General features: G+C 53.3%; 1 protein-coding gene across 1 annotated transcript; it reads left to right on the forward strand.

Annotated features, from left to right (window-relative positions):
• Positions 1-1,924: 1,924 nt before the first annotated feature.
• FAM234A (family with sequence similarity 234 member A) lies at positions 1,925-11,218 on the forward strand. Its single transcript, XM_004373124.2, has 11 exons — positions 1,925-2,357; positions 6,087-6,203; positions 6,834-7,025; positions 8,179-8,309; positions 8,818-8,950; positions 9,209-9,338; positions 9,652-9,792; positions 10,006-10,081; positions 10,230-10,385; positions 10,830-10,932; positions 11,007-11,218. The coding sequence occupies exons 1-11, from the start codon at positions 2,087-2,089 to the stop codon at positions 11,216-11,218; spliced, it is 1,662 nt and encodes a 553-aa protein (XP_004373181.2). The 5' UTR covers positions 1,925-2,086.
• Positions 11,219-12,645: the final 1,427 nt, after the last annotated feature.

Raw genomic sequence — 12,645 nt, forward strand, 5'->3', positions numbered from 1 at the left:
TCTTCCTGTAGGATGATGTGACGCCTCCTAGGATGGATGTGAAGTCTTCTCAAAGGATGGATGTGAAGTCATCTTCTCGTAGGACAGATAGGAAATCGTGACTTGAAGGAGGGACATGAAGTCTCATAGTACAGATGTGAAGTTGGTGTCTGCCTTGCCTGTGCTCTCTGCTGGCTCATTTTGGACTGTGCCCCCCGTTTTTGTGGAGTACATGTCAGTCTTGGCGTGGTTTCCTGCACATCTCCTTGTAGGTGTTCTGGCTTCTGAGAGATGAGGGCTGCTGTGGCTCTGAGTTTGAGTTCTTTTGTGAATTTTTAAAGCTGTTAAGTAATAGAGCTGAATCTAGGTTCTCATCCAGTTTCCTTTCCTTTGCCAAAGGAATCTGTGTGTTCAAACATTTCAAGCATCCCTTCATTGGGGACATGGTAGCTAGAGTTGCTGAGTAAATGGTACTCTTTCCTGCCCTTTAGGTCCTGGTCCCCAGCCCTTTGGGCCCCATTGATGAGCCACTCCCAGCTTCTGTTGCTGGCTCTTTTCCTAGTTAGCTTTTCCAGACAAGCTTGCCCCACTCCTACGGTGTGCCAGGTGCTTGGGTTTAGTGAGCTCTTGCTGTCTGTGGTCATGACCCATTGTTTGATTTTCCTGTGTCCAACTTATTGCCTTTGAAGAGCACACCTCTGACTTGCCAGATGCTGAAACTCATGTCTCAGCACTCAGGATAATGCACACAGGCCTTTAAATGAATTATTTTTTATTAAATAATTATAGAATAATAGTTAACATCAGAAAATAGAAAGTGTAAAACAAAAATCAGCTGTCCCGGTCTCCTCCACCTTCCTTGGCCCGTCCCTGGAGGGAGCCACTTCCAACGGCCACTGTTTGTTCACACTAGCACATTCCACCTCGCCTCTGTGGGCTTCCTTCCAGATAGAAGAAGATCACAGCTCATGCAGAGCCATTAATCCCTTCTGTCCTCTCTCTATGACTTCTGTTTTTAGGACAGTCTGTTTAAAAAGGAGCAAAATAACAAAATGCCTTACACAAGATGGAGTTTATTTCTCTCTCATATAGTAAAGTAGAATCAACTCAGGAGTGATGGCAGTATTTCCAGAAATCAGGGACCCAAGCTCTTTCTGTCCTGTGGCTTTGCCCTCTTCAAATGTGCTTTTATCTTGTTTTCCAAGATGGCAGTCCCAGGTCTCCACCACAGTCCAGACAGTAGGAGGGAGGGGTGCAAGGAGAGAGGATGCCTCCTTCCCTTTAAGGCAGGACCCAGAGGTTATGCAAACACCTGAACTCAAATTCCACGCAGCTGTCCACTTCCCTCCTCCATGGACTTTTATTTAAATGTTTTATCAATAATAATAATTAGCTAGTATTTGGGTGGTTGATATGTGTTAGACACTGTTCCAAGTGCTTTATATATATTTACTAATTTGGTATTATTTCCCTTTTACAGACAAGGAAACAGTCATAGTCAAACCAAGTAGCTCGCGACAAGTCGTGCAGCTAGCGAGCGGCAAGGCTGTGACTCCAGAACACGTCTTCACTGACGATGCTTTTAACTCGGGGTCCCTGGCCCACTAGGGAGTCCACCTGTGAGGTTGTGGGTTTCGCCAAATTCTCACTTGGGTGCCCTGTTACATCCATACTTCAGGCAGGCAGAAGGTGGTCGGATGTGCCCAGACTATGAGCAGGAGGCACTTAGTTAATGTTTAATGTGTGGGCTTATCGTTGTCAGCCCCAGCCCCAGCACTGCCTTCTGCTTGCTCAGCTTGTGCCAGGGTGAGTAGGCTAGAAGCACCAGTGTGTTAAGGATGAAAATATGTCCTGCCTGCTGGCTCTACACTAATTAAAGACCTTCTTAAGTGGAACCTTTTAAGATGACACTGTAAACATTTATTTAGCTCTTATTTCTTGGGCTGATGGGCCACAGTCAACGCTGCAGTCGGGCTCCTGAGGGGCTGGAAGTGGCAGAGCTCTGAGGGCCGCTGGGTGCTACAGTGCTTTGCTGGGGGGCTACCCAGCTCAGCTAACTCTTGTTTCATTGACACAGTGACCAGGAGTCAAACTGTGGAATGTGCACATGATGACGGACAATAAGGAGTTAGAAGCTGAAATCCACCCCTTGAAGAATGAGGACAGGAAATCGCAGGAGAGCCTGGGGAACCTCACCACAAAGGAGGACCCCTGTAAAAGCCTGCCTCCGCAGTCCCGGCTGTCCCGGTGCCGAACAGTGGTGTTTTTTCTCTCCTTGTTTATCTGCCTTTTTGTGGTCTTTGTCGTCTCATTCATCATCCCGTGTCCAGACCGGCCTGCGTCACAGCAAATGTGGAGGATCGATTACAACACAGCAGGTGAGCCTTCAGATGTGTGGCTCCGGCTACCCAGTGCCACGCAACCCTGTCTGAGTCCACGGGGTGGCTGAGGGTGGGAGGGGTAGCAGAACTGTGTCTCAGTGAGACTAGAAGTGGCCTTTAACAGAGAATCAACCCTGAGTGGCTGTAAGTTTTACATCCAAGATCTTTCTGGAATTTTAGGGAGCCATAGAGCAGTCTCTCAGTGAAAATGGGAGGCCTGCCAAGGAAACTTAGTGGCCCTCTCTCTACTTTAAGGAAGGACAAGTGGGATGAATAAGCAAAAGGACCCATCTGGTTACTTTTCTGAATTAAAAAAAATTTTTTTCATAAAACAGAGCGGCTGGATGAATAGATAGAGAAGGCTGCCATAAAATGTGAAAAATACACAGGAGATTTTGTAGTCCAGTCTTCCTGAGATATTCCTACTAACACTCTAGTTAGCTAGAGTAAAGGACACTCTCATTTCGCTCTCCTAAAATTGGCATCCGGAATCTTGGCCTTTATGAAAGGCAGCTGCATCCGCCTTTCCCAGGACACTCCACTCTGTCTTAGAGATGAGAGAACAGCTTGTCCAGTCAGCATGTCCATGGGTGTGAATTCTAATAGCCTCGGAATGTTTCTTTACATGGACTTGAGGGCCTCTCTGGTGGGTTGAAGAGAATTTCTTGTTGACGCTTACCACATAGGGTCAATTCTGTTCAGAATTTGGAACTTGGTGCTTAATTTTGAGGGGGTGATACATATTTCCCTCTTTTTCTTTTCCAGCTTTATTGAGGTATAATTTACATACCATAAAGTTCACTCGTTTTCAGTATACGATTCGGTGATTTTTTGTCAATTTACAGATTGTGCAACTATCCCCACTTCAGAACGTTTCTTTCATCCCAGAAAGATTCCTCATGACCATGTGTCATCAATCCCCGTTCCACCCCAGCCCTAGGTAACGACTAGTATGTTTCTGTCTCCGTACATTTGCCTTTTGTGGACATTTCATATAAATAGAGTCACACAATCTATAACCTTGTAGCGTTTTGAGTCTGATTTCTCTCTGGAGTAGAATTCTAGGAATGGAATTGTTTGGCCTTATGATAAATTCTTGTTTAACTTTCTAGGAAACTGCCAAGCAGTTTTACAAAGCAGCTGCACCACTTTACATTCCCACCAGCAGTGCAAGAGGGTTCTAGTTTCTCCACATCCTTGCTAACATTTACTATGTTTTCCATTATAGCCATCTTAGTGGATGTGAAGTTGTATCTCATTGTTTTAATTTCCCAAATGACTGATGATGTTGAGCATCTTTTCGTGTGGTTATTAGCCGTTCTTATATCTACTTTGGTGAATATCTATTCAAATCTTTTGCTCATTCTTTAATTGGATTGTTTGTCTTCTTATTATAGAGTTGAAAAACTTGTATTTGTATCCTAAATAGAAGTCCTTTATCTGATACATGATTTATAAATATTTGTGACCAGTCTGTGGCTTGTCTTTTCATTTTTATAACGGTGTCTTCTGAAGCTCAAAAGTTTTTAATTTTGGTGAAATCCATTTATCAGTTGAAAGATTCAATTTTTATGGATTGTGCTTTTTGTGTCATACCTAAGAGAGCTCTGCCTAATTCAAGCTCATGAAGATTGTCTCCTGTTTTTTTTTCTAGAAATTTTATAGTTTTAGCTCTTGTATTTAGATCCATGATCCATTTTGAGTAACTTTTTGTGAACGGTGTTTCAGTGAAGCAAATGGTGAAATTTCTGGGAACCATAACATCACTCTCCCATCTTAGCAAGACTATCTCAAGAGGCAAGGAGGCAGGCTCAGTTCCTAGCACCCCACTTGGCTACTGACCACTGCAGAAACCCCATGAGTCTGGGATGGTGGGTTTACATATCAATATCCAATTGCCCCAGCACCATTTGTTAAGACACTGTCCTCTTCTCATTGAACTGCCTTGGCAACTTTGTTTAAATTCAGTTGACCATCGGTTCTGTTCTGTTGGTGTCTATGTCTGTCATTGTGCAGGCACCACATTGGCTTAATAATTGTAGCTTTATATTAAATTTTGAAATCAGGAAGTGTAAGTCCTCCAACTTTGTTCCTTTTTTTCTCTCAAAATTGTTCTGGCTCTTTTGAGCCTTTTGCATTTTCATGCAAATTTTAGGATCAGCTTGTCAATATCTCAAAAAAAGTCTATTGGGGTTTTGATAGAAATTATGCAGAATCCACAGATTGGTTTGTGTAGAGTTGACATTTTAACAATATCGAATCTTCCAGTCCATGTATATGGAGTGTCTCTCCATTTCTTTACATCTTTAATTTCTCTCAGCAGTATTTTGTAGTTTTCAGTGTACAAGCCTTGCCCTGCTTTTGTTAAATTTATTCCTAAGAATTGTAGTCTCTTTGATCCTATTGTGAATGGGATTGTTTATTGATAGTATATAGAAATACTGTTGGTTTTTATACCTAGATCTTTTATGAGCTTGCTGCTGAACTCATTTATTTGCTCTAGTAGTTTGCTTGTTTGTTTTGGTGGATTGTTTAGAATTTTCTACATACAGGGTCATGTCATCCGTGAGAAAAAGACAGTTGTTTTTTTTTTCTCCCTTTCCAGTTCAGTTGCCTTTTATTTATTTTTCTTGCCGGATTTCACTGGCTAGAACCTCCAGTAGAATGTCGAGTGGACGTGGTGAGAGTGATTGTTCTTGTCTTCTTCCTGATCTTAGGGGAAAAGCATTCCATCTTTCATCACGAATTATGATGTTTTTCATAGGTGCCCTTTATCCGCTTGATTAAGTTCTCTTCTATTTGTAGTTTACTGAGAGTTTTTATCATAGAAGTGTTTGGATTTTGTCAAATGCTTTTTCTGTATCTATTATGGGTCATGTGGGTTTTGTCCTTTATTCTTTTGATGTGGTTATTACATTAATTGATTTTTTCAGATATTAAACTAACCTTATATTCATGAAATAAAACCCACTAGATTAGGGTGTATAATTCTTTTTTTTTTTAAGTTGCTGCATTTGTTTATTAGTTTGTTTTGAGGACCGTTGTGTCTATTAATGAATGATATTGAACTTAACCTTCTTTTCTTTGACGTCTTTATCTGCTTTGATAGGATAGTTATTCTGGCTGTGTAGACATGTAGATGACTAAGGCCCTCTTGGCTCTCTCGTGAGGGTTTGCAAAGCCTTCCCAACTGCCAGGGATATGTCGGGTCTTATCAAGACCAGTGACAGCTCTCATGTCCTGCATGTCTCTGTTGGATTTCTGGCTAGTCATCCTATCTGTTGCTTGCCCTGAGTGTTTGATTTTTAAGGCCTATAGTTTACTCTTTGAGTCCTTGAATGAAGAAATGTAGGAGCCCCTAGTGAGTAGAGAGGGATGGACTATGTAGATCCCAGATCTGTCTCACGAGGGATTGGTAACTGAACAGAAGGTGCTCACGGTGTCCATTAGTGACATCCACGTGTCCTGGTTGCCTTTCTGGAGGTTAACACCTGATGTTATCCTCCTGTCCCATCGTGTTCATTAGAGTCACCACTGTCCCAAAGGGCTGTGGGAAGTTGCTAGTCCTAGTGAGGAAGAAGTGCTGCTTGGTTTGGGGGTGATCTCACAGTAGTAGGTTTTCACTGTTCCAGAGCCCCAGGGCAGAGCAGCCCAGTGGGGACAGCAGCGAGTGCTGGACTTGACCCTGGTTGTGGGCCTGAGATGAGCACGCGGTTTTCTTTTCAGTCGCCTATGACTTTCTGGCTACGGAAGACATAAACAAGGACAGGATCCAAGACGTGCTCTTTCTTTATAAAAACGCCAACAGCAGTAACCATTTCAACCGATCCTGCGCCGATGAAGGTAACCTTGTTTTGATCCAGAAAGGGAGGCTCTCCCTGTTGGAGAGGTGCTCGTCTCGGCACCCCATCACTTCTGCAGTGTTTGGGGAAGCAGCAGTGGGACTTCTGGAGACCACCCGTCACCCTTCCCTCTGGGCAAACTGTCCCAGAGCAAGGAGGCAAGCTCAGCTGCCAGCACCCTACCCTGCTGCTCACTGCTGCAGAGCTGGGGTTTGAGGCTCAGGGAAAAGGGACTGAGTGCCAGGGCGCCAGGCAGGGAGAAGGGGCTGGGGGTCAGGGAAAACGAACTGAGCACCAGGGAGCCGGGCAGGGAGAAGGGGCTGAGGCTCAGGGAAGACGGACTGAGCACCAGGCAGCCGGGCAGGGAGAAGGGGCTGGGGCTCAGGGAAGACGGACTGAGCACCAGGGAGCCGGGCAGGGAGAAGGGGCTGGGGCTCAGGGAAGACGGACTGAGCACCAGGGAGCCGGGCAGGGAGAAGGGGCTGGGGCTCAGGGAAGACGGACTGAGCACCAGGGAGCCGGGCAGGGAGAAGGGGCTGGGGCTCAGGGAAGACGGACTGAGCACCAGGGAGCCGGGCAGGGAGAAGGGCCTGGGCAGCAGATGGGGCTGCAGACATGGCCTCTCCCTCAGGCTTCTCCTCTCCCTGCGCTTTTGCGGCTGCTTTGTCGGGGGCCAATGGCAGCCTACTCTGGGAGAGGCCCGTGGCACAGGACGTGACCTTCGTGCAGTGCACTGGTCCCCAGCAGAAGAGCAGTGAGGCGTTGTCTGCCTGCATCCTCGTGGGCGGACCCGGATCTGTCATTGCGGTGGACCCCTTCACAGGTAGGCTGCCAGGTGCAGTGGGCGGGGCTGGCATCCAGGTAGCTGCAGTGACAGGAAGGTGTGTTGTCAGGATGCTTTGTGAAGGGTAAGCCCTGTGCCCCCGGGGTAGTGCCATCTGGATGAGGAGCCAGGAACTTCCAAACTAGGATGGACCGGTGATGCCAAGGCCCCAGTGCCGCTTTGCCCTACTGGTGTCTACCTCAGGGTGGCATTCTGTCACCTCGGATTTCAGTCCTGCTGTGGGGGCTGGTTTTGCTGAGCACCTGCCTCAGGTGGCACTGCTGGGAGCCCTGCAGTGAGGACAGAGGGGTTGCCCGTCACGTGTCATGAATGCCTGGGGCAAGCCCAGGCAGTGGACTAGACTGAGACCCTGGGGAATCTGGGCCTGCCGTGTGCGGGCCCTGCTGTGAACATGGGATGCATCTCCAGGTCCTGATGTAACAAGGCCTGTCCAGGCGCTGAGGGGAGGAACAAATGGGAAGAAGGAGGGGGTTTGTCTGGACGGGTCCCTTTCACCTTAGAAAGTCTTAAGGAATTCTTTGCGTTGACACTAGATTGAGTGGATATTAGCATTTCCCTTGCAGATTGTGGTTTTTCGGATATGGAACAGGCTGGAAACATCGTAGGAAGGGAGGACTTAGCCCCCAAACAGGCCACACCTGGCTGAGAAGGCCATCTGCCAGGACCAGGCTGCAGGACCAACGTGAACGAGCCCCTCCTTCGCCCCTTCTGTGCGGGGGCAAAGGCCTGAGTCCCGCAAGGTGACAGAGGGCAGCCCCTTCCCACCTCTGTGGGCAATGGCCAGCTTCTTCTCAGAGCTGGGCAGGAGCTTAGAGTGGAAGCTTGTGCACTGGCCCTGAGGTGTTCTAGAGCAATCCTTGTTCAGTGTCAAACATTAGAAAATACAGAGAAGCGAAAAGGAGGGCAAGCTCTGCAGTTCCAGTCTTCCTCTGCACGTGGTCGTTCCTTTCCGGGGTCACGCCATATGTCCCTGGCCTCCGCGGGCTGGGGAGCGTCTCGGCCTTGAGGGCGCAGTGAGCCAGTGCAGCCCCACGCTCTCTACAGCCTCCAGACCATCAGAGGCTGTGCCTTGTGCCAGGCTGTGATGGCCGTGGGTTTGGGGCCAGCACTCAGGGGCGGTGTTTGCGTTTAGGGGAAACCTTGTGGAGCCATCCCAGCAGCCCCGGAAGGAACATGTCCATCCTGAGTCTCCTGCTCGGGGTGCCCGACGTCAACAATGATGGGCTCCCCGACCTGCTGGTCCTCACCAGGGAGGAGAAGGAGGTACACACGGGCCCCGGACCCCTACCTGCATCCAGGGCACCAAGGGAAGCATGCCTTCACCCCCAGCGGGACTGGGCCTGATCATCTCCTCATCAGGCTGATCTGGGGCCTGTACTTGGCACCATAGAGCCAGCTGGGGGCTCCCTCTCTGCCAGGACCACCCGCTCAGCAGGCTGACCTGGAGCCTACCCCTGGCACCACAGAGCCAGCTGGGGGCTCCCTTTCTGCCAGGACCACCCCCTCAGCAGGCTGGCGTGGAGCCTGCGCTCAGCACCATGGAGCCAGCCGGGGGCTCCCTCTCTGCCAGGACCACCCCCTCAGCAGGCTGGCGTGGAGCCTGCGCTCAGCACCATGGAGCCAGCCGGGGGCTCCCTCTCTGCCAGGACCACCCCCTCAGCAGGCTGGCGTGGAGCCTGCGCTCAGCACCATGGAGCCAGCCAGGGGCTCCCTCTCTGCCAGGCGGCATGGTCAGGTCTGTCTCAAACCTCGATGCCCCTGGTCACCACAGGTGAATGGCTACATCTACTCGGGCAGCACTGGGAGCCAGGTCGGCCGCAAAAGCAGCCTCGGCGCAGACGGGGAGGGCAGCTCACTACTGCATGTCACCAGGACGGGCGCCCACTACCTCCTCTTTCCCTGCGGTGGGTGTGCCCGCCTCTTCCCTCGCACCCTCAGAGAAGCCGCGCGTATGAGGCTCTGGGGCTGCTCGGGGCTTGTTGTCTATGAACCAGCCCCCAGAGAGCCGAGAGCACAAACAGCCGGTCTCCCCGAGTACATGCCTGTCTGGGCAGCAGGCGGACTCCAGGCTTGGGAGGTGCCCCATGCCCTGGGAGCTGGGCTGGGGGCCCCACCTTGCCCAGACCCCGGCGGTGACGGCCGCTGCCTTGTGTCCTGAGCAGCGCACTCCCTCTGCGGCTGGTCCATGAAGAGTCTGTTTGAGGAGATGACAGGGAGACAGAGCCTCCTCAGGAAGGACCCGCTGTGGGAGCACGCCATCAACGCCACCACCCACAGGGTGTCGTCACCCAGGTTGGTCTGCATGCTGCTGTCTGCCACCACGTGCCCAGCTGGGGGCGGGGCAGGCCCAGGGTCCAGTGGAGCACGTCAATGGGAGCAGGGCTCTGCTGCTGGGATCCACGGGGCTGTCATGGGCTCGGACACAAGAACATAGCAAACAAAAGAGGAAAAACTGAGGGGCTGAGGGGGCAAGGTCCCCCACGGGGTCTCACCTCTTGCCAAGTGGAGTCTGGTCAGAGAACAAAGAAACATGCGGTGGGCGGATGGGCCAGGGGCCCTGGCAGCTAAAATGAGGCCTGTGTCCCCCTCCCCTCTCCCCTTGTAGCCCCGGAGCCATCCGCTACCAGATGCACGTCCCCGGGAGGGCCGGCGAGGACCTGCTTCTTGTGGGCTCTGAGGCCTGCGTGCTGCTGGACGGGCAGGACCTGGCACCCAAGTGGACCCTTGGCAACGCCCAGGTCTTCAGGTGCGTGTGGGGGCTCTCAGAACACTGGCAGCTGCGGCCACGGCAGGATGGGTGGGTCCTCCCAGCATCACAACCGTCCCTGATGACGAGGAGTCCATCCTGGCTGGTTGGCCCCTGTCCAGGGTCCAGGTGTCTAGGTGCAGCCGCAGGAAGATGAGGTGAGGGATGCCTGCCCCAGAGATTTCCTCCGTTAATTGCCTCCTCTCCTTCCAGAAAACCCGTCCTCGGTCACTACAAACCAGACACCTTGTCAGTGGTCATTGAAAATGGAACCAGCATCGACAGACAGGTGGGCTTCAAGTGGGGCCACCGTTGTCCGAAGCCGGACTGAGGGCAGTGCTGTGCCTGGCAGATTTCTTTGGAAGCTGTTGCTGGGATGGGAGGTGCCTCAGTGAGACGGCCCTCATGCCCGCTGCCCACAACCACCCTCTCCCCAGATCCTGCTCCTGGACCTTGGCACCGGGGTCATCCTATGGCGTCAGCCCCTCTCAGGCCTCCCCGGGAGCCCCCTGTCTGCCAACCTGCCAACCGCAGACCACCGCTCCGCCTTCTTCTTCTGGGGCCTCCCTGAGGGGATCAGCACGAATCAGACGGTATGGGGTGGGGTGGGGTGGAGGGAAGGGGACACATACGTATGGGTCACCTCATGCCAAGAGCACAGGGCAAGAGACAGTCCCCCCCAAAGCTGACCAGGATGGTGTCCATGGATAGAGGGGAGCCACACCGGCAGGGCTGGGGGCACCTGAGGGCCTAGGTCACAGGAACAAGGCAGGGAATGAGGGATTCCAGGAGTGCCGACGAGGCCTGGGTTCCAGCAGGGCGTGGCATGGAAGAGATCGAGCACCCGGAGAAGGAATAGGCTGGGGGGCTGGAAGATGGGAGCATTTGGGGGGGACCCAGTGGGAACCCCAGTGGACACAGCAGTCCTAGGCATGGTCGCTGACGAGGAGTGTCCATGGTGGGGGCCGGAGCATCTCCCAGGACGCGGTACGGAGTCTGGGGAGGCCAGCTGAGACATGGCGGTCCTCTCATTCCAGGAGACCAGGGATGCCCCCAACAGCCTCTACATGTTCCACCCCACCCTGCCCAGTGTCCTCCTGGAGCTGGCCAACGTCTCCGCCAACATCGTTGCCTTTGAGGGTGAGTGCGCCTCACTGGGTCCTTGAAGGGTCCAGGGTCGGGGCGGGGCAGCCCTGACGGCCATGTCCCTGCAGCTGTCCTGTTCGAGCCAAGCCGCCACGCTGCCTACATCCTGCTGACGGGCCCGGAGAGCCCAGCCGAGCCTGGCCTGGTCTCAGTGACCAAGCACAAGGTGCGGGACCGCATCCCAGACAGCAGAGTCGTGCGCCTGGGCCAGGACCGGGCCGAGAGCGACCAGGCCGTTAGGGACCGCTTCTCCCGGCTGCGGTACCGGAGCGAGGTGTGACGCTGCCGCCAAATTTCAACCTCCAGAAAGTCGGCCTCCCAGTCTCCAGAGCCACTCTGCCCTCCCGGCTGCGGCAGCACTGCCACAGGGGCTACTGCCTTGCTGGCCTCGCCACCCCGGAGGCCGTGTCCATCCTGTGCGGGCAAGGGGATGCCAGGACCCACTGTCCTCTCCTCCTCTCCTGGAGGATTGTGCTAGCCCTGACTGGGGTTCACTCACAAGGCCTGCGGAGTGAGGAACCCTGCAGCACCCCACCTGACCCTTGTCCTCACAGCTTCTCTCCAGGCCAAGGCCGTTCTTGGGGGGGGGGGCCCGAGTGTCCCCAGGCGTGTCCCACTGAAGCTTCTCCTCCCCTGTTTCCCTCGGCACCACCCCCAGGGGTCACAGAGCCCAGTGGCTCCACCACCACAGGTGGGCCCTGGAGGTGGTCTTGAGATGACTTAGCCCCAGCCTCCCCACAGCAAGGTGCCTCCACTGTGGTTGGGGTCGCTGCACTGACGACCGCTCTGACCCAGCCCTTGAGGAGGCGCTGGAGGGGCGGTCTCCCTCACGTGAGGGGGCCCCCTCCACTGCATGCCAGTGGCTCAAGCTATGGCCTGCACCACTGTGCCCCTCGCAGGCCTGACCCTCCCTGGTGCTCACCGCTGGAGCCGGGCTGCCTGCTGCAGGACTCACCTCTGTGCCTTGTGTCCCGGGCTGCGGCAGCTGTGTGGGCTCAGCCCCCCTGGACTTCCTCGGGCTGCGCTTTCGGACCGGAGCAGCCCGACCACTAGTCCCCACAGGAAACCAGTGAATAAACGTGTGCACTGTCCTGTTCAGAGGCCTCAGGGCAGGGGGGAGCCTCTCTCTGTCTGCCTGCCTGCCTGCCTGTCTGCTCCCAAAGGAGTGGAGTGGGTTTGCTCCTCGAGTAGTGGACTGCAGGGTTTGCTGGCTAGGTTTCAGGATCATGGTGGGAAGGGCAGCCAAGGAGGTGAGGGACCCTCTACATGTGGTTCTCAGACCAGGCCCCCTCCCAGGCTTGCCAAATCAGAGATTGGGGGGCAGGGTCCGAGTGTGTCTGGGGTCTAAGAACCCCTGCCCCATGACAAGTCAGCCTGGCCTCCTGCCAGGGGGGCCACTGTGGACCTCCCCCTTGGTCAGTGAGCAGGGGGCTTCAGGGACCAGAAACAGGAAGCAATGAGGTTTTCAGAGCCCCAGAAATGTCCTGTGGCCCCTTAAACACAAAATCCTTGCTTTATAGATGCACAAACCTCAATACCCAGTGTCACAGAGAAGGGCAGGGGAGGGGGCTCTTGCATGGGGGGCAGGTCCTTGCCCCAGGAAAGCCCAGCCCAGATAGCTCTACACAAAGGGGCTGCAGTGATGAATATCCTAAGTGGGAACCACAGGGGGCAGGTCAGGGGCTCAAGCAACATCCTTGGAGTCTA

Source organism: Trichechus manatus, unplaced genomic scaffold (genome assembly GCF_000243295.1).
Source record: "Trichechus manatus latirostris isolate Lorelei unplaced genomic scaffold, TriManLat1.0 scaffold00024, whole genome shotgun sequence".
NCBI classification, from domain to species: domain Eukaryota; kingdom Metazoa; phylum Chordata; class Mammalia; order Sirenia; family Trichechidae; genus Trichechus; species Trichechus manatus.

Excerpts from the sequence above, each read along its gene's own strand:
- FAM234A (XM_004373124.2), top strand. The coding sequence starts at position 2,087 with ATGATGACGGACAATAAGGAGTTAGAAGCTGAAATCCACCCCTTGAAG. Across the intron at positions 9,339-9,651 it reads CACAGGGTGTCGTCACCCAG|CCCCGGAGCCATCCGCTACC; the intron begins GTTGGTCTGCAT and ends CTCCCCTTGTAG. Across the intron at positions 9,793-10,005 it reads GGCAACGCCCAGGTCTTCAG|AAAACCCGTCCTCGGTCACT; the intron begins GTGCGTGTGGGG and ends CTCTCCTTCCAG.